At 37.8% G+C, this 22,001-nt stretch overlaps 1 protein-coding gene across 1 annotated transcript in view; it reads left to right on the top strand.

Moving 5' to 3' along the window:
- The window catches only part of abi3bpb (ABI family, member 3 (NESH) binding protein b), a 330,661-nt gene that overhangs the window by 191,143 nt on the left and 117,517 nt on the right, over positions 1-22,001 (top strand). Inside the window, exons 30-38 of the mRNA XM_072585416.1 lie at positions 2,721-2,861; positions 3,749-3,892; positions 5,315-5,458; positions 8,839-8,976; positions 10,208-10,345; positions 11,245-11,388; positions 18,152-18,295; positions 20,277-20,420; positions 21,854-21,997. Coding sequence (XP_072441517.1) covers positions 2,721-2,861; positions 3,749-3,892; positions 5,315-5,458; positions 8,839-8,976; positions 10,208-10,345; positions 11,245-11,388; positions 18,152-18,295; positions 20,277-20,420; positions 21,854-21,997 — 1,281 coding nt within the window. The remainder of the gene's footprint in view (positions 1-2,720; positions 2,862-3,748; positions 3,893-5,314; positions 5,459-8,838; positions 8,977-10,207; positions 10,346-11,244; positions 11,389-18,151; positions 18,296-20,276; positions 20,421-21,853; positions 21,998-22,001) is intronic.

Genomic DNA, 22,001 nt, shown 5'->3' on the forward strand with positions numbered 1-22,001 from the left:
GCATCCTAGGAAAAAGATTCTCATTTATCCAGAGGGATATCGGTCAAACACAAGCAAATGGGACTAGTTCAGTTTAGGATGCTTGGTTGGCATGGATGAGTTAGACTGAAGGGTCCATTTCCATGCTGTATTACTATATGACTCTCAAGAAATTGATAAATATTTAGAGGAATAAGGGGTATGGGTATAAAGTGTGAATGTGACAATCAGATGGATGATCAGCTATGATCATGTTGAATAGCAGAGCACACTTAAATGACCAAATGGCCACCTTCTGCTGCAAATTTCCATGTTTCTGGATTTCCTTGGAGCAAAGAAGGTTACAGAGAAATAGAATTCTTGCTTTCAAAATTCCAAGAGAAAAATATTTCCTTGTCCACCCTTTGAATGTTTTGCCCATGAATTTGGTTCAATGATGAGTACTAGTAATTGATTGTGTGACAGATTGTGTACCCTTTTTAAGACTCTTCATCGTTTCGCAATTGTCTTGTTCAGAGTTGTCGACAATATTTCAGCAGAGGCATAATCAGTGATTTGTGACGTTCCAGCATGATCTCTTTGTTGTATTGTATTCTTCAATCCATAAATAGAAGGAGTCCAAATGCTTTCTTAACTGTTTCATCTTCCGTCCTTCCAGATCTTAGGAGGTTTTATTGGGCAGAAACATCAACAGTTTCCTTACACTTTGTTTAAAATTGCACTTTTTATAGTTTACAATAAGTTCACAATTACTTGTCTCTAAGCGGTTCATTCACACCAGCCCATTCCACAATCCTGTCTGTTAACTTGTGCCAATCACTGTGCTGTCCTCAGCATAGTCTGTTATTTCACAATATTTTGTGCCCTACACCTGTGCTGAGGTCAGTTATAACCAAGTGAAAAGTGTAATGGACCCAAACTTGTGTGACAACACTGTAAAACACCTCACAGTCGGTAAAACATCCATATACCATCATTTTTATATCTACATCTCCACTCAGCTCTTAATTCAGTTAGCTTCCATCTTAATATACTTCTTGGATGCCACCTCATTAAATGTTTGGGAACGTCCAAGGACACAGAAAACATGTGTTCAACTAATGACATGATAATTGTTTGAAACCTTTAAAAATTACTCTTCATTTCATCTTTGAAACATAAAACAGATCTCATTAATGATGGAGATATTAGCTATCAGTAATCATCTTAAAAACCCATCCGGTTCAATAATGTTCTTTAGAGAAGGAAATCTGCTGTTTTTTTTCTCAATCTGCTCAGCATGTGATTGCTGAACTACACAGTTTTGAACTCTGAAATAACCCAGCAAAGCACATGGTTCAAAGTCAATAGAGATAGTTGACAAGTAATAGCCTTGTCAGTGACACACATCACATGATGAATAGAGACATGGAGTGTTTTCTAAATGGGGAGAAAATTTAGAAGTCTGAAGTGCAAAGAGATTTGGGGAAGTCTAGTCCAGGATTCTCAAGGTAAACTTGCAGGTTGAGTCAATAGTTAAGAAGGCAAATGCAATGATGGTATTTATTTTGAGGAAACTTGAATATAAAAATGGGGATGTACTTCTGAGGCTCTAAAAGACTCTGGTCACACACATTTGGAGTATTGTGTGCAGTTTTGGGCCCCATATCTTGGGAAGGCTGCACTGGACCTGGAGCATGGTTAGAGGCGGTTCACAAGAACGGTCCCAGGAATGAAAAGCTTAACATATGAGGAAGTTTGAGAACTTTGGATCTATACCGGAGTTTAGAAGGATGAGGGGGTATCTAATTGAAACTTAGAGAACACTGAACGGCCTGGACAGAGTGGTTGTTGTGAAAATGTTTCTATTGGCAGGAGAGATTAGGACCTAACGATACAGCCTCAGAGTAAAGGGAAGAATGGAGATAAGGAGAAACTTCCTCAGCCAGAGAGTGCTGAACCTATAGATTCATTACTACAGAAGGTTGTAGAGGCTAGGTCATTAACTAGATTTATGACTGAGATAGATAGGTTCTTGATTGCCAAGGGGATCAAGGATTATGGGGAGAAAGTGGGAGAATGGGGTTGAGAAACCTATCAGCCACGATTGAATGGCGGAGCAGACTGTATGGAATGTGTCTTATGGTCTTATGTTAGAATAATGACAACAATCTTGACGGGCTTCTTAACTTTGTTGTATGCCTTGGGGCTATTGCATTTACTGCACTACCTTGGCCAGTCTTCTTTGTCCATGCATCTAAGTAGCCAATTACGTTATTCAGATGTAATTTGCTTTTCACAAAGTCATGCTGGCACTTCTTGATTAATTGTAGCCTTTTAACATGAAAGTTTATTTATTCTTAACAGTGGATTTTGGTAGCTACCCTAGCATTGTCATGAGGCTGACAGCTGTATAATTTGCACATTTCTCACGAGCATGTTCTTGAATATAAGATTAGCAATTGTTCTGCCTTCCAACACATCTCCTCCATCACTGAAGATTAGAAGAATTTGCTACTTATACTTTCGGCACTTCTCGGATTCATTTTGGATTCATTATGTAGAGTTTAGAATTGTATAAAATCTATCAGATACCAACTGTATAACTAAAATTGAATCGATTTAATGTGATAATGGAAGAATGAGACAAATCAAATTTAAATGCACTGATGTCCAGTAAAAAAAATCAAAAATAGATGTCTGAAGTTTTCTTCATGACAGATCAAAAGTATTGTATGCACCTTCCCTCTTATCCCCTGCAGACCATCATGTGCCAACTCGTGATCCTCCTAGTGTCTTCAGTTTAATCTCAAAATATTACCTAAAGGTCACTGACACCCCGAAGGTATTCAAACCAATCCCAGAGTCTGAAACTACAGAGATAGCAGAGAAAGAAGTAACAGGTATTTCTGAGACTATTTCTGCCTAAAATATGAATTCCTGAATGGAGTAACTTATAATAGATGCATGTCGAGATTTGTGTTAATGCAAGAAAAGATTCTGAAACATGTTGTAGATGCGATGATACACTTGGATAACTAAATATGTTTGATAGTCAGTACACTGTCTCGCATGCAACCCATTCAGTGTTTTGGGCACACAATATATGAAACAAAGAAGTCACTGCCTATCTCTTGGAATGTGTATCTTTTACTTTTCTCTATTATATTCTTGGTCAATGTCCTTATTTTATGAAACGTTGAGGCTTTGCTTGGCAAAAGGGTGACTTTCAAGGCTGTACTTTTGTGATGTGTATTGAATGATAATTGGCTTTATGTGATGGAAACAATGTTACTGCATGGATTAGTTGTCATACTGCTCTCCTTTGAATCGTTTGGAAGATGGTTTGTTATTCCTCACTGCATATAGAATATGAAAATCACTGCACATTTGATGGAAAATGAGCACTTTTGATATCACCATTCAATTATTTCATTATTATGCTTATTTGCTAAAGTTTAGAGACTGTGCTTTGCTATAGATTACCAATCTATCATTTCTTATTTGTGATGTTTTAAATTATTTTCAAATAGAATGAAATATTGGTGCATTGAGTGTCTGTTGCCAGGTCAATATTGCATGAATCTTTTTTAATAATGTGGAGCTAATTAATTTACACACTCAGTTATAATTTAATATTGAATGGAATGCATTATTAAATGGTGACTTTGAGAGAATATTGTAAGTACTAGAGTGATTTTCACAAATACAAGTATGTTTTGCAAAACCTAATGAAGATTATTTTCACAAAAATTGAGCATTTTGCATTTGGATTCCTTCTTATCCCCAGCAGCCCATGAGGTGCAAACCTCTGACATTCGCAATGTGGTTAGTTCAGTCTCAGACAATGAGCTGCTGGTCACTGATTCTCCCTATGCGTTCCATTCAGTTCCAGGATCTGACCCTGCAAAGATAAGGAAGAATGAATTTACAGGTATTTCTGACCATAACTCTGTTTTTTGAATTAACGAAGGAATGAATAAAAAGTATAGGCATGTTTACGTTGTGTTCCAAAATAGTTAGGGCACGTTCTGCACCATACATTGGTTAAGTGAGTGATTTTATTGCATATGAAATGCATTCATCATTCTTGCATAAAGCATATGATGGGAGCAAACTGCTGCATTTGTTTAAATGCAAATTGTTTATCTTTATTGGATTACTTGATCAGCAGAACATCAAGGTCTTGGATTAGATTAACGATTTCTGACTGGAACGTGAACTCCTGAATGGAGTAAATAAAAAGAAATGCATGTTGAATTGTGTATTAGTGTCAGAGAGGATTCTGGCATAAGCTGTAAAAGCTATGCTGCACTTTTTCACAGTTGCAATACATTTGTAAAATGAGCAATTCACTATCAATCTCCTGGAATTTAGGTATTGTGCTTCATCCATTAGGTTCTTTCATCAAACTTCTTGCTGCTTAGATCTTAGAGGCTTTGTTTAGTTGAAACATGCCTGTCAAAACAAGGCTGAATTGTGGTAAAATTCATTGGATGAAAATTAGTTTGATGTCTTGTGAGCAACGTTAGTGCATGCAGTATATTAGATTACTTACAGTGTGGAAACAGGCCCTTCGGCCCAACAAGTCCACACCGCCCCGCCGAAGCGCAACCCACCCATACCCCTACACTTACCCCTTACCTAACACTATGGGCAATTTAGCATGGCTAATTCACCTGACCTGCACATTTTTGGACTGTGGGAGGAAACCAGAGCACCCGGAGGAAACCCACGCAGACAAGGGGAGAACATGCAAACTCCACAGTCAGTCGCCTGAGGCGGGAATTGAACCCGGGTCTGTGGCGCTGTGAGGCAGCAGTGCTAACCACTGTGCCACCGTGCCACCCATGCACAGGTTTGTGAGACGTTGGTAGGCATTTGTTGTCTTTATTCAAACCATGTGAAATAAGCAAAACATTTTTTTTGGAAATTAATCATTTTTGGCATCACTATTGGATTATTTACTCATTAGACTTATTTCATAATGTTTAGAGTCTTGTGAAGAATTGTCTTTCAATTCATCATTAGTATAAAGTTTATGAAATAATAATTCATTTTAACATTGTGGAAGCAATGTTACTGCATTGCTTTTCTGTTATCATCTCATTATATGAATATTTTGCAATTATATTGAATTAATTAATTTAATAACAGAGCATAATTTCATATTGAGTGTAGTATACTATTATATTACCTATTTGGTGATTTTGAAGAGTACTTTGTCTTTTTTTGAGGGAATTTTACAAAAACAGTGCTACATTGATGACCGGAAATATAATTGTATTCCTCAAAAAAAAACATTATTTTCACAATTGATTAAGAACTTTGTATCTGGCTTCCTTCTTATCCCCAGCAGACCATGAGATGTCCACCTCTTACACTCACAATGTGCTCAGTTCAAAATCAGACTATGAGCTGCCAGTCACTGAGTTACCCCATGCGCTCCATCCAGTGGCAGGATCTGACCCTGCTAAAATAGGGAAGAAAGAATTTACAGGTACTTATGACAATAATTGTGTTTTTGGTCTTCGTAATGGTATGTGACATGCATGTTGACGTTTGTGCAATAGAAACAGAAAGCTAGATCCTGGAATAAGTGAAGAATAGATTCATAAGAATGGTAATCAAGAGTGTGTTGCTGGAAAACCACAGGAGGTCAGGCAGCATTCAAGAAGCAGGAGAATCGACATTTTGGGCCGGAGCCCTTCATATGGAATGAGGCTGGGAGCCTCGGGGGTGGAGAGATAAGTGGGAGGGGGGTGTGGCTGGGGAGAAGGTAACTAAGAGTGCAGTAGGTGGATGGAGGTTGGGGTAATGGTGATAGGTCGGAGAGGATGGTGGAGTGGATAGGTGGGAAGGAAGATGGACAGGTCATAAAGACAGTGCTGAGCTGGAATGTTGGAACTGGGGTAAGGTGGGGGGAGGGGAAATGAGGAAACTGGTGAAGTCCACATTGATGCCATGGGGTTGAAGGGTCCTGAGGTGGAAGATGAAGCGTTCTTCCTCCAGGCGTTGGGTGGTGAGGGAGTGGCAATGGAGGAGGCCCAGGACTTGGCAGAGTGGGAGGGGGAGTTGAAATGTTGGGCCACCGGGCGGTGGGGTTGATTGGTGCAGGTGTCCCAGAGATGTTCTCTAAAGCGTTCTGAGAGAAGGCATCCAGTCTTTAAAGATGTGTTTTAAAGGCACTTTAGGGACACTTCATTTATTGTATCCATTGCTCCTGATGTGGTCCCCTCTACCTTGGGGAGACAGGACGCCATCTCACTGACCATTTTAGAGAACAACTCCAGGACACCCGCACCAATCAACCCTACCAACTCGTGAACGAACATTTGAAGTCCCCCTCCCACTCTGCCGTGACATGTAGGTTCTGGGCCTCCTCCACCGCTTCTCCCTAACCACCCGACGCCTTGAGGAAGAATGCCTTATCTTCCGCCTCGGGACCCTTCAACCCCACGGCATCAATGTGGACTTCACTAGTTTCCTCATTTTTCTCCCCCCACCTTACCCTAGTTCCAACCTTCCAACTCAGCACTGTCCTCATGACCTGTCCCATCTGTCAATCTTCCTTCCCACTTATCTGCTCCACTCACTTCTCCGACCTATCACCTTTACCCTCACCTCCATCCACCTATTGCACTCTTAGCTATCTTCTCCCCAGCCCCACCCCCTCCCATTTATCTCTCCGCCCCCGATGCTCCCAGCCTCATTCCTGATGAAGGGCTTTCACCTGATGCTGCCTGACCTACTGTGCTATTCCAGCAACACACTCTGGACTCTGATCTCCAGCATCTGCAGACCTCACTTTCTCACAAGAATGGTAGCTGTGCTGAAAGCTGGAAAGAGTTTCCTGAGAACAAAGCATGTTGAAGGGAAATGAAATAGTTGTGCTCAAAATATTGAGGAGCTTAGATATTTTCCATAGGGAAAGACTTTTAATTTTAACACGAGAACCAGTTAACAGAAGGAGATAGTTTACTAATGAAACAGAGATAACATGAGAGTTTTCACACCCTGGGGCTTACTAGCAGTGTTCCTTACACCAATTTGTTTAAAATGCATTCTGACAAGAGATTCCACATGTTTTTTTCTGGTAGAGCATTCTACGTACTTTCGACAATCTCAGTCTCCCCGATTTCTTTCTACCTCTGTTGCGAATCATTTTGAATTTGTGGTGACCATTAGTCATTGATGACATGACACAGGAAATAACCTTTTCTGTATTAAAACACATCATCATCATCTTGAAATTTCTGTTTGATCACTTCATTAACTTTCTGATCCAACAAGATCATTCTAATGTTTCCAGTCTCTCTTCATGACTGAATACTTCATTCCTGGTAACATTTTTCTCTATAGTATTTCTTCTTTATATTTTCTCAGACCCTTATATTTCTTTTCAATTGACATGCCCCAACATGATCGCAGTCCTTCGTAAGATACTGAATCAGTGATTTACAAAATTTTGGCAGGATATCTTTAATTAAATATTCTGTTGTGCTTTGGATAAATACAAGTAATTCAAATGCTTTTTAAACTATTTCATCAATCGTCCTTCCAGATTTAAGTGTTGTCTGTGCAGGAGGCACAATCTTCAGCTCATCTACTCTTTTCAAAGTTATGCTTTGCTTTGCACAATATATTTAAAAATGAATTTTATTTCATTTCAAAAAATAACTTGTCAATAGGTGTATAATTTCATTCTTCCACGTGTCATCATTGCATCAGCCAATATCACCAGTTTATTTCTGTCACCTTGTGTCTATACCTCTCTTCCTTTATTTCATTGGTAGGTTTATGTCATCGCTAACATAATGTTCTTCACTTTTCCTGGGTCTGGCTAATTCGTACCAATTGAAAAGAGTCACACACCCAAAACTGACCCTGGTTGATACCACTGTAAACCACTGCTGAGTCTGTGGAATATCTGTCCATCAACACTTCGGTTTTCTATAATTTTGAATCCATATCTTGCTTCATTCTTGATTCCTTTGGCTTCCTTCTGATCAGGATCTTATCTGCCACTTTGTTGAATGATCTGGAAGAGTCCTGAGACTCGAGCTGATGCTCTGAAGATGCGGGTTGCAATCCCAACATGGCAACAGGTGGTATTTAAGGAGTTCAGATAATAAATCAAGAATATAAAGCTTGTCTCAGTAATGGTGATCCTGCTAGCTGAATATTGTAAACATCTATCAAGTTCACTGATATTCTTTAGCAAATGGAAATCTGCTGTCCTTTCATGGTCTGGTCTACGTGTGACTCCAAGTCACAGCATTGTGGTGGAAATATGACTTTTCCTGTAAGTAGACCAACAAGGCACTTGGATCGAAGTGACTGTAATTAGAGATGGACAGCAAAGCTGGCTCCAACAGCAACACCAGCATGTCAAAAAAAAGATGAAATTTAGCCACAAAAAGCCCATAACAAAGTCATGCTGAAACTTCTTGATTCACCCTGGCCTTCTAACATGATGGTTTATTTTATACATAGTAATTGCTGACAGTAACTTTGCCAACCCATTATTACAGTGACTATAGTTTCCAAGTTTCTCCCTATCCTTTTTTTGATTATAACATCAGAACATTTCCACCCTTCAGATACTACTGCTGTAGCCAATGAGATTGAAAGATTGTTCCCATTGCCTTGATAGTTACTTTCTTTGCTTCTCTCAGTGACTATGTACAATTAGGTGTTGTATGAAATGTATTATTAGATGCACAGTAGAATCCATTTAAAATAGCAGTAACAGGATAAGATTGATTGTGTTTCAATGTAATGATGATCAGTAAATCAAATATATTTATCATAAACCTCTGGTGTTATTTGTAGAGGAATTATGAATTTTGTTGCTGACTACCCTCTTATACTCTGCAGGCCATCATGTGCCAACTCATTCTCCTAGTGTCTTCAGTTTAATCTCAGGATATAAACCGCTGGTCACTGACACTCCTTATGTATTCACACCAGTCATAGATTCTAAACCTACAGAGATAGCGGAGAAAGAAGTGACAGGTATTTCTAAAATTATTTCTGCTTGGAACATGAATAGAGTAAATAAAAATAATTGCATGTTGAGCTGTGTGTTAATATAAGAAAGGATTCTGACACATGCTGTATGTGCTTTGCCACACTTTTATAAATACATACACGTGATCGTCAGTGCACTGTCTTGCATGCAGCTCAATCAGTATTACTGTAAAAGTTCACAAAACCAGCAATACACTGTCAATCATCTGAAATTTAGGCACTCTGCTTCTTTCTGTTAGATTGTTTGATCAATATTCTTGCTTTGTGGAGCTTTTGAGTCTTTGCTTGACTGGAATACATTTGTCAAATGATCAAGGCTGTACTGTTGTGGAGATTATTGGATGACAATTAGCTTTTGTTGTGGACACAATTTAGTGCATGGAGTTCTGAGACTCGAGCTGATGCTCTGAAGACACCGGTTCAAATCCCAACGTGGCAACAGGTGGTATTTTAAGGAGTTCCGATAATAAATCAAGAATATAAAGCTTGTCTCAGTAATGGTGATCCTGCTAGCTGGTTATTGTAAAAACCCATCAAGTTCACTGATATTCTTTAGCGAATGGAAATCTGCTGTCCTTCCATGGTCTGGTCTACATGTGACTCCAAGTCACAGCATTGTGGTGGAAATATGACTTTTCCTGTAAGTAGACCAACAAGGCACTTGGATCGAAGTGACTGTAATTAGAGATGGACAGCAAAAGCTGGATCCACCAGCAACACCAGCATCTCAAAAAAAAGATGAAATTTAGCTACAAAAAGCCCATAACAAAGTCATGCTGAAACTTCTTGATTCACCCTGGCCTTCTAACATGATGGTTTATTTTATACATAGTAATTGCTGACAGTAACTTTGCCAACCCATTATTACAGTGACTATAGTTTCCAAGTTTCTCCCTAACCTTTTTTTGATTATAACATCAGAACATTTCCACCCTTCAGATACTACTGCTGTAGCCAATGAGATTGAAAGATTGTTCCCATTGCCTTGATAGTTACTTTCTTTGCTTCTCTCAGTGACTATGTACAATTAGGTGTTGTATGAAATGTATTATTAGATGCACAGTAGAATCCATTTAAAATAGCAGTAACAGGATAAGATTGATTGTGTTTCAATGTAATGATGATCAGTAAATCAAATATATTTATCATAAACCTCTGGTGTTATTTGTAGAGGAATTATGAATTTTGTTGCTGACTACCCTCTTATACTCTGCAGGCCATCATGTGCCAACTCATTCTCCTAGTGTCTTCAGTTTAATCTCAGGATATAAACCGCTGGTCACTGACACTTCTTATGTATTCACACCAGTCATAGACTCTAAACCTACAGAGATAGCGGAGAAAGAAGTGACAGGTATTTCTAAGATTATTTCTGCTTGGAACATGAATAAATAAAAATAATTGCATGTTGAGGTGTGTGTTAATATAAGAAAGGATTCTGACACATGCTGTATGTGCTTTGCCACACTTTTATAAATAAATACACGTGATCGTCAGTGCACTGTCTTGCATGCAGCTCCATCAGTCTTACTGTAAAAGTTCACAAAACCAGCAATACACTGTCAATCATCTGAAATTTAGGCACTCTGCTTCTTTCTGTTAGATTGTTTGATCAATATTCTTGCTTTGTGGAGCTTTTGAGTCTTTGCTTGGCTGGAATACATTTGTCAAATGATCAAGGCTGTACTGTTGTGGAAGTTATTGGATGACAATTAGCTTTTGTTGTGGACGCAATGTTAGTGCATGGAGTGTGTATTATCCAGCACTGTCTTGTGAAACTCTGAACAGGCACATATTGAGTTTGTTCAAAACAATGTCCATTTCAAGGAAATGAAGCATTCCTGTCATTAATGTTGCTCACCATGCCTATTTCATAAAGTTTACGGACTGTGTGCTGTAATTTGTTAATCAACCCATTATCACTAGATGCGAAGTTTTTTGTGTGATAAATAACTTTTACATCATGGAAGTGGTGTTAATGCATCTAGCTTCTGTTACCATATTATTATATGAATAACTTTTAACATTGAATTAAATATTTTACTTTGAGTAATGTTTCGAATTTGAATTAAATTTATTATTGTGATTTATTTGGTTATTTTAGAGTGTATTTACTGGTTATTAGAACAACAGAATACTTCAACAGAACTCCATGAATGACCAGAAAAAATTGATTATAATCCTCAAAACAATACTGGGATTATTTTTACAATTGATTAAGAACTTTGTATCTGGCTTCCTTCTTATCCTCAGCCAACCATGAGGTACCAGTCTCTGACACTGACAATGTGCTCAGTTCAGTCTCAACCAATGAGTTACCAGTCACTGACTCTCCCTATGTGCTCCATGCAGTCCCAGGATCTGAACCTGCTAAGATAGGGAAGGATGAATTTACAGGTACTTCTGACAATAATTGTTTTTAGTATTAAGAAAGGAATGCGGTATACAGTATATCATGTTGAGGTTTGTGCAACAGAACCAGAGAGTTAAGACATAATCTATATATTTTATGCCACATTTCTGCAGTTACATCAATGGTTTAGATATTTATGAAACACATTGATCATTGTTACAGAAGTATATGATTGGACCAAACTGCTGCATTTGTCCTGGATTTTATTTAATTTTTCTGCCTCTTTTGAATTATTGATCAGCAAGCTAATTTCATTAAGTTTGACCTGCAGACTTTAAAAAGGACATCAAGATGTTCACATTAGAAAAGGTGGAGCACAGGGTTACAGGGCTGTGAAAATTTAGAAGAAGTTAACTTGACGGAGGGAGGGAGCTTCAGGTGGATTTTAGCAGCTTTCAAAGTGAATAGACCTGCAGACTCTGATGACATGTACCAGATCTTGTTGAGGGAGGCAAGTGGGGAGATATCAGGGGCCATAGCAGTAACTTTCAGATCCTGTCTGACCATAGGTGAGGTGCCAGAGGACTGGAGGAATGTTAGCATTGTCCCATTTTTTAAAAAGGGAGGAAGGGATAGATATGGAAATTACAGGCTTGTCAGTCTAACCTCAGGGGTGGGGAATTTATTAAAAAGAATTCTGAGGGACAGAATATGTCTTCACTTGAAGAAAGATGGATTAATCGTTAATAGTCCTTGGATAAACTCCAAAGAACAAAAATGCAGCACAGAATGATTTGGGTGTTCATGTGCATGAAACACAAGAAGTTAGCATTGCAGGTGCAGCAAGTAGTTAAGAAAGCAATTTGAATTTTGGCTGTCATTGCTCAGGGGTTTGGAGTTTAAAAATAAGGAAGTCTTTTTACAATTTTACAGGGTGTTCTTGCAGCTGAAGTACTGTTTGTAGTTTTGGTCCCCCGGGTTGTACTGGCATTGGAGATAGTTCAGAAAAGATTGACTAGGTTCATCCTTAGTCTGTAGGTTTGATTTACAAGCAAGACTAAACAGTTTAGGCCTGTGAAAATTAGGTCAATGTCCCCCATGGCAAATTGATCAAGTAATAAGAACCCATAGGATCCAAAGCAAAGGGACATGTGGATGCAAAATTGGCTGAGGCAGGCAGTCATTGTTCCTGTGACTGGAAATCTACTTCCAGTAGAGTTCCGCAGGGGTTGATGCTCGGGCCCTTGGTGTTTGTGGTGTACGTTAATGGTTGGACATTAATGTAGGGGCTTGATCAAGAAGTTCATAGACAACACAAAAATTGATAGTGAGGAGAATAGCCATAGGTTAAAGAAGGAAATCAATAGATTGGTCAAGTGGGTGGAGCAGTGACAAATAGCAAAATAAAGGAACCGAATGATGCTATTCAGCTCATCCAGATTTCTCCACCATTTAATATGATTATAGCCAATCAAACTTTTACTTCAATAACCTTTACCCACACTAACCTCATTATCCTTTGCGCCATTGATAGTTTAAAATTTTATTAACCTCCAAGTGGGCGGCACGGTGGCACAGTGGTTAGCACTGCTGCCTCACAGCGCCTGAGACCCGGGTTCAATTCCCGCCTCAGGCGACTGACTGTGTGGAGTTTGCACGTTCTCCCCGTGTCTGCGTGGGTTTCCTCCGGGTGCTCCGGTTTCCTCCCACAGTCCAAAGATGTGCAGGTCAGGTGAATTGGCCATGCTAAATTGCCCGTAGTGTTAGGTAAGGGGTAGATGTAGGGGTATGGGTGGGTTACGCTTCGGCGGGGCGGTGTGGACTTGTTGGGCCGAAGGGCCTGTTTCCACACTGTAAGTAATCTAATCTAATCTAATCTAATCTAATCTAATCTAATCTATACTGATATACTGAGATTCTACAGTCGTCGGGGTAGAGAATTCTAAACATTCGCCACCCTCTGGGTAAAATCTTTCACCAGAATATCCATTATCCTACAGAAGAGGTATTTTCTGTGATTGATGAAGCCCCATGATCCCTTTGTGTTGATATTCTATTCTTTTTTGATTAAATGCAAGTAATCCAAATGCTTTCTTAACTATTTCATTAACTATCCTTCCAGATTTAAGGTTTTTATATATGGCAGCACAGTCTTCAGCTCACCTACACTTTTTAAATAATTATGCTATTTCTGGTATACTGTCTGCCTAAATTTCTTTATCCCTGCATGTATGCATTCATACATCTCCTCACAAACAATATTTAAACCCATGACACTATTCTGTCTCTTTTTATATTGTGCCTATAATTGTCATGAGTAACTTTATTTCTTTGTCAAGTTTGTGACCTTATGGTATGGCTCTATCTACCTGACTCTCATTCATTTATAACAATTAAAATAGAGTAATAAACCCAAAACTGACGTGGGTGATACCACTGTAAATCACCTCCCTGTCTGTGAAGTGTCGATATGCTATCATTCTCTGCTTTATGACACATTGCATCAATGTTACTTCCTCATTCTTAATTCTATGGCTTCCATCCTAACTGACATTTTGTATGGCACTTAATTGAATACCTTACGAATTTCCAGAGACCCAGGCTAGTGTTCTAAAGGTGGCTCAAGTCTCAAAATGGCAACTGGTGGAATTTAAAATACTTCAATTAATAAATCTGGAACATAAAATTAATCTCAGTAGTAGTGATCCTGTTGGCTATCATCATTTTTTGTAAAACCATATGATTCAGTAATGTTCTTTAGGCAAGATCTGCTAGCCTTACCTGGTCTGTCCTACATGTGACTCTAGACCCACAACAATGTGATTGTCTCTTAACTGTCCACTTATTGAGTGGCTTGCTCCATCATAAACAGGTGCAATTAGGGAAGGCCAACATGTTCCCTCCTGTCAATGACACCCACATCCCATTAAGGAATAAAGGGAAAATAAAGTCAACAGGGCTCTTCAGTAGCAATTTGTTGTATGCCTTGATACAGTTTAGAATATATCTACCATATTATCTTAACCAATCATCTCTGTCATCACATCAAGTAATCAAAGTATGTTATTCAGTCACAATAACTCTGATACAATAATGCTAGATTTTATTGATTTACCTTGTCCTGTTAACATGAAAGTTTAATATTTAATAATAATCTTGAGGAACTTCCCCAACTTAGAGTCATAGAATCATAGAAATGTACAGCATGGAATCAGATCCTTCTGTCCATGCATGCTCTTTAATTTCCAAGTTTCACCCTAATGTTTTTAGAAAGCTTCCACTGTTCAGATATTACTGCTCTGTCCAATGAAGGTTGAAAGATTGTGCCCAATGTCTGCCATTACTTTCTTTGCTTCTTCCAAGGACTTTGGATGCATTACACAGAGCACGGTGATGTATGAAATGTATTAATAGATGAATAATGTACAAGTCCAATTAATTTAAAGTGATAATGAAGGAATATGACCAATTGTGTTTCAATGTAATGCCCAGTAAATTCAACATTAATCAATCTTGCATTATTTTTGAGAGGTTATGACTATTGTATCCACCTTCCTTCCTATCCCCTCAGATCGTCATGTCCCAACTCCTGACACTCCTAGTGTCTTCAGTTTAATCTCCAAATATAAACTGCCGGTCACTGATGCCCCTAATTATTCAAACCAGTCATAAAATCTGAACCTGCAGCAACAGTAGAGAAAGAAATGATAGGTATTTCTGAGACTATTTCTGCCTGGGACATGAACTCCTAAATGGAGTAAATAGTAAGAGGTGCATGTTGAGGTGTGTGTTTAGTACAAGAGGAGATTTTGACATGCTGTGGCTGCTATGCCACAGTTTTAAAATTGAAAGATGTTTGAGAGGGGCTATCTTGCATGTAGCTGATTCAGTGATTTGCACAAAGTGTATGAAGTCAGCAATACACTGCTTATTCATTGGTATTTCTGCACTTTGCTTCTCTTTTTACTGGATTGTTTGAACAAGGTCCTTGTTTCATGGAGTTTTGAGGCTGTGCTTGACCGGTAATAGACTTTCAAGGCTGTACTTTGTGGTTTTTATTGAATGATAATTGGCTGTGTTTTGGAAGCAATGTTAGTGCATGAAGTATCAGTTACTGCATCATTTGCCTTTGAACCTTCTGGAAAGCATTGCGTTGCACAAAGCATACAAAATGTAAAATAATCACAGCACATTTTATGGAATTTAAGCATTTTTGTTATCCCTTTAGATTATTTCCTCATTATGCTTATTTAATAAAATTTAGAGACCTTATTTTGTTCTAAAGTGTCTGGCCACCAACCATCACTATATTGTGAAATATATTGGACAACAATGAACTTCTATATGGTGACTTCAGTATTATTATATTGAGTGCCTGTAGTCACATCATTGTTAAAGAGATCTTTAGCATAACAGTGACTTAATTAATCTACACAATATAATTTAGTTTCAAAGGGAATGTGTTGTAATTAATTATTTTGGAATGCATTTAGTTATAAAGACAAAATATTGCACAGAGTGCTATACTGCCATCCAGAAATATAAATATACTCTCCAAAATAACACAGTATTTCTACCCAGAGATTAAGAATTTTGTATTTGAGCTCCTTCTTATCCCCAGCAGACCAGGAGGTGCCACCATCTGACACTTGCAAAGTATTCAATTCAATCCCAGACAATGAGCTGCCAGTCATTGATTCTCCATATATCATCAATCCAATCCCAGAGAATGAATCTGCTTAAGCAGGAAAAGTTGAATTTTCAGCTACTTCTAATAATAGTTGTATCTTTTGTGTAAATTAAGGAATGGAGTAAAGTGATTTTTGGATAGATGCTGGAAAGGCAATACCACAGCTTTACCATTAACTCTATATTTGGCTTATTTGTTTGTTTCATGTCAATTCGTACCCTTGCACAGCATCAATTCATAGTTATTGTATAATGTACTTGAAATGAGCAATCCCTTCTATATCTGATATAATTGATATGTTTCACTTATCTTTTGATCTTTTGGCTGCGTGCTTTTTTTTAAATGAAATGTGGGCACACTGCATCAAACAGGATATCAAGCCATTGCAAAGGGTGGGGATTTGCTATCGTGGAAGTCAAGAGAAGGCCTTCTGTTTTGTTGAGAGACTGGAGAAGCTTGGATGATTCTGTTTAGAGTAAAGAAGATTAAAGGGACATTGAAAAACTGTGCTCAAATTCTGAGAGATTTAGACAAGGAAATGGTTGCGAATCAGATGAAGGTCAGCAAACAAAAGACATTCTTGAGGGAATCTGTAAAAGAAACAAAGGTGTCATGAGGAGAAATGTTCTTGCACAATAAGTCATTGTGACCTGGAATGCGCTGCATGAATAGATAGCGCATGTGGCTCCAACAGTATCTTGCAGAAAGGACTTGGATAGATATTTGAAGAAGCAAATGCAGGACAAGGAGCAAAACACAGTGGGCTGAGACTAATCTGATAACTCTGCAAAGAACTGCAGCAAAAATAATGGGCCTCTAGCTTCCTTCCGTGCTGTCTGGTTCAGATACCGTATTTGGTTGACTTCATTGTTCTGATTTGGAGATGCCGGTGTTGGACTGGGGTGTACAAAGTTAAAAGTCACACAACACCAGGTTATAGTCCAACAGGTTTAATTGGAAGCACACTAGCTTTCGGAGCGACGCTCCTTCATCAGGTGATTGTGGAGGGCTCGATTGTAACACAGAATTTATAGCAAAAATTTGCAGTGTGATGTAACTGAAATTATACATTGAAAAATGTATAATTTCAGTTACATCACACTGCAAATTTTTGCTATAGATTATGTGTTACGATCGAGCCCTCCACAATCACCTGATGAAGGAGCGTCGCTCCGAAAGCTAGTGTGCTTCCAATTAAACCTGTTGGACTATAACCTGGTGGTGTGATTTTTGACTTCATTGTTATTCGGCTGTGGTGTTTATTGGATGATACGTATATTTTATGTCCTGAAAATAATGTCAAACATAGAGTCAGCTTCATCAGTTTTATATTAAAATGTTGGAATATTGTTAAATTATTAATCAATATATTATCTTCTATGGAGTTTAATATTATATCAAAAGTATTGTCTATTACATGGCTATGGCTGCATTTAAATCCAATGGAAGTGTTGCACCAAAAACTGGGTGAGGTTCCCCAAACTGTTAGTTTCAGATGGGATACCCCTAACTGTTAAGTCCCAAAGTGAGAAGAAATAAACTGGCTTCCCTTCTTTATTCATGTAGATGCTGTGCCCCCCACTTTTTATTAGTTAAATGAATATGGGATTTAAGTGTGTGTGTGTGGAGTGTATCTGACGGTCAATGCATGGTCTTGCATGAAGCCCATCTATTTTTGTTGCACAAAGATATTAAACTAATGGCCCACAGCACTGTCCTAGAATTTTTACATTTTGTTCATCTCTGTTGACTTTTTTGTACAGGTTTCTTGTTTGATGAAGTTTGTCCTTGAGTATTCAGTGCATAGTCATCCTATCAACATTATATTTTACATAGTGGAAAGAGTGTTGCTCTACAGTATGTTTAATAACAAATCATTTACCTAAAAATCATTTTGAATAATATTGCATTAATTAATTTAATCAGAGTATAATTTAATATTATAAGCAATATATTATTACAAAGTGTAATTGTAGGTAGCATTTAATTATTATTAAAAAGAATACTACAACACTGCTATGTTAATGTCCAGGAATGCAGATGTAATTCGTCAAAACAGCATGAAACATTTTTATCCAGGGATTAAGAAATTTGTATGGTTTTCCTCTTATCACCAGCAGATCATGAGGTGACAACCTCTGACACTCACAATCAATTCAATTTCATCTCAGACAATGAGATGCTGATCACTAACTCTCCTAATGTTTTGAGTCTAATCCCAGATTCTGAATCTGCTAACATGGAAGAGAAAGAAATTACAGGTACTTCTGACAATATTTGTATCTTTGGTGTGAACTCAGGAATTGAATACATAATAATTCCACATTCACGCTTGTGCTACAGTGACAAATGGTTGGGCCACATGCTCCAGACATTATGGGTGAAACTTAATGGAACCGAAGTGGATTTAGCCTATTAGTAGGAGAACCATTAGAAAGCCCATGTTACTTCTGAGGTGGGTCCCAAATGCGCTAAGTTCCTGTCCCATATTTAAGAGACAAATGATAGATCTTTCATAGAATTCGGGGTCCCAGGGTTATAAATCCTGCCTGTTGAGAGTTCCTGTTCAATCAGAGGCCAGCAGTTCTCCGGTGCAGGCAATGCCACTGGGAGTGGTAGTGGCTGCAGCTGGTATTGCATCCATGGAGAGACCTAAGATCACTTAGGGACCCAGGACAGAATAGTGAGGGCAGACTGGGGATCACTGCTGTTATGGGGATGGTGTTGGTAGGGTGTTTGGAGTCAGATGTGGGAGGTGGCCATATCCAAGTTCAATGCTGAGTACCTTAAACGGTCTCTAACTATCTTCAAAAGAGGACCCTGTCCAGAAATTAGTTACAGACACAATAAGGCTTTGACAAAGTTATGCTGATTGTCTTGATTCATTCTGACCTTTTAATGTGAAAACTTTTTTTTAAACTTAATAATGGCTTTCAGTAACTTTTCCAACAGCAATTTCGGGTCACTGATTCAAAGAATCACAGATTTAGTATGATACAGAAGGAGGCCATTCAGCCCATCATGTCTGCAGCATTTCTTTGAGCATTTTGACTTCGTACCAAACTCCTGACTTTTCCCATTAACATTATCTATTTTTGAGTAATCATCCAATTTACTCTTGAATGCCTGCCTCTACCGTACTTCCAGACAGTGCATTCTGAACTTGGACCACTTGCTGTGTGATAAAGTTTTTTTTCTCACCTTGCATTTGCTTCTTTTGCAAAACACTCTGAATCTATGCCATCTGGTTCTCGATTCATTACCGTAGGAACTGTTTCGCCCCATCATATTCTGTCCAGCGCCTTCACCATTTTGAAAACTTTTATCAAGTGTCACTTCAGTCTTCTCCTCTTCAAGGAAACCAATCTTAACTTCTCTGATCTGTCCTTATAACTGAAGTTTCTCATCTCTGGAACCTTTTCTTCGCTCCTTTCAATATTTTCATATTTTTCCTAAAGTGTGTTACCCAGAACTGGAAGCTGAGGCCTAACCTGTGTCTTTATGCAACTTCAACATAACTTCTCTGCTCTTGTACTAAACGCCCCTATTAATGAAGCCGAGAATACTGTATGTTATTTTAGCAGCTCTCACTACGTATCCTGCAACTTTAATGAGTTATGCAACATAAACAGCTCTTGCATACTGTTTAGAATAATGTCCTTTATTTTATATTGCCTTTCTACATTCCTTCTACCAAAGAGCATCATACTTCTCTGTATTGAATTTTGTTTACAACACCCCCCAACCATTGCATCAACTTAATGTTTTCTTGAAATTCTACATTGTTCTCCTTACAGTTTTTGGTTCTTCCGAGTTTTGTCATTAAACTTAAAAGTTGTCCCACCAAGACTTAGATCGTACAAATATTATTAGAGCGTCCTGTGTTTTCCAAATGTACCCCTCTCAACTTTCTTGAATAGTGGTTTAACATCATCCAGTCTCTGGTTCTACTTCTGTACCCAGTGAAAATTGAAAAGTTGTAACCAATATCTCTGCTATATTTTCCTCTGCTTCTTTTAGTGACATTGGATGCATTATTTAGAGTTTAGAATTATATGAAATGCATTATTAGATATATAATGTGTACTTAAACTGAAATCCATTTAAAGTGATGATGAATTAATAAGACCAATTGTGCTACATTGTTAAACAATAATGATTAATATCAAATGTATTTCTTAAAATATTTTGGGTGTTATTTTCATGGGAGATTATAAATTTTGGATTCATTCTTATCCCCAGCAGACCATGAAGTGCCAACTCCCTACGCTCCTAATGTGTTCAGTTTAATCTCACAATCTGAACTTCCAGTCACTGACATCCCTAATGTATTCAAACCAATGTTAGAACCTGAACCTGCAGAGATAGCAGACAAAGAAGGTACAGGTACTTCTGACAGTATTTTTTGATGTGATCTCAATAATGTGGTGAATAATTATAAGTGCATGTTGAGGTTTGTACTGAAGCAAGACAAGGTCTTTTGATTCTGTGCCACGCTTGCCAGTTCAATAACTGTTCATTTACTTGTGTGTAAGGTATATTCAATATCAGTACACTCTCTTGCATGGATGCATTCAGTGCCATGTGAATTAAATGAGAAATCTGCAAGAGAAATTTACAGTTTTCAAATTAAGCTTTTCACTTGTTGCTAATGATAAGGATAGTAACACCTTATTGTGAATATTGAAGCTTACGCTTGGCAAATGATGCTACATTATAATGCTAATGTATTCATTAATGCAATTCTAATATTTTATTCATGAGCAATTAAGAATTTTGTATCTGACTTCCTTCTAATTCCTTCAATCCATGAGATGACAGGCTGTGACACTTCAAATGTGTTAAATTTAATCTCACATTCTGCGCTGTTGGTCGCTGACACACCTAATTTGTTAAATTCAATCCAGGATCTTAATCTGTTAACATAAAAGAGAAAATAGTTTAGTTTCAGTTATTTCTGATAATATTGATGCCTTTGGTCTGAAGTTAGGAATAAATTAAATAATTACTGAAGTTTGTGCTATCATGACAGCTGGTTGGGACACAAGCTGTCGATGCTATGCTAGAGCTTTGCAATTTTACGAGTCTTCAGTTTACCAGCATGAAAATCAGATTTGGTCATCTTTAATTCATCTTGCGTAGAACATGTTCATTTGGTGTTTCCGACGTTGTCTTTGCTTCAATTATGAACTCAGGAGTAGAATGCATTCTTACATCCATATTACGAGTAATGTTAAAGTGACAGGATATTGGATGTGCTGCAGCTGCTTGTCACAGTTTTACGGTTAAATAAATATTCAGTTTGGCTGAAATATATTTGATAGCTCACTACATTGCATTGAATCTATTCATTACTGTTGCACAAAGTATGTGAAATTGGTAATTTATTGCACATATTCTGTAATGCATTTTGCTTCCGTCAGTTACATGATTTGGTTAGACATTCTTGCTTGTTTCTTGACGTTTGCAACCAGTAAGGTCTCTGTCAACCTCTTCTGGCTATATTAGTGTTGGGTAATAATTAGGTTTACTTGTTTTGAATGTGTTATATAATATATTTGTTGTCATATCACTCTTGTCTAAGTCATTTAAACTAATATTGAATTAATTACTTCACACAATAAGTCTAAGTTAGTATTTTAGGAAATATATTTAATAATGCACTATATTTAGTTCCATTGGAGTCACTTTAAAGTAATTATAATGAAAGATGATAAATTCTGCAATAGTACTATATTGATGTCCAGTAATATATAACATTAAGATTACTTTCACTTGAGATTTAAAAAAGTTGTGTTTGGCTTCATTTTTATCCCCAGCAGACAGTGAGGTGCAAACACCTGACACTCGTAATGTGTTAAATTTGCTCCAAGACTATGAGCTGCCGGTCAGTGACCCTCCATATCTGTTCAGTTCAATCCCAGAATTTGAACCTTCCAAAATAGTAAAGACTGAAGTTACAGGTAT

This window comes from Chiloscyllium punctatum, chromosome 15 (genome assembly GCF_047496795.1).
Source record: "Chiloscyllium punctatum isolate Juve2018m chromosome 15, sChiPun1.3, whole genome shotgun sequence".
Classification (NCBI taxonomy): domain Eukaryota; kingdom Metazoa; phylum Chordata; class Chondrichthyes; order Orectolobiformes; family Hemiscylliidae; genus Chiloscyllium; species Chiloscyllium punctatum.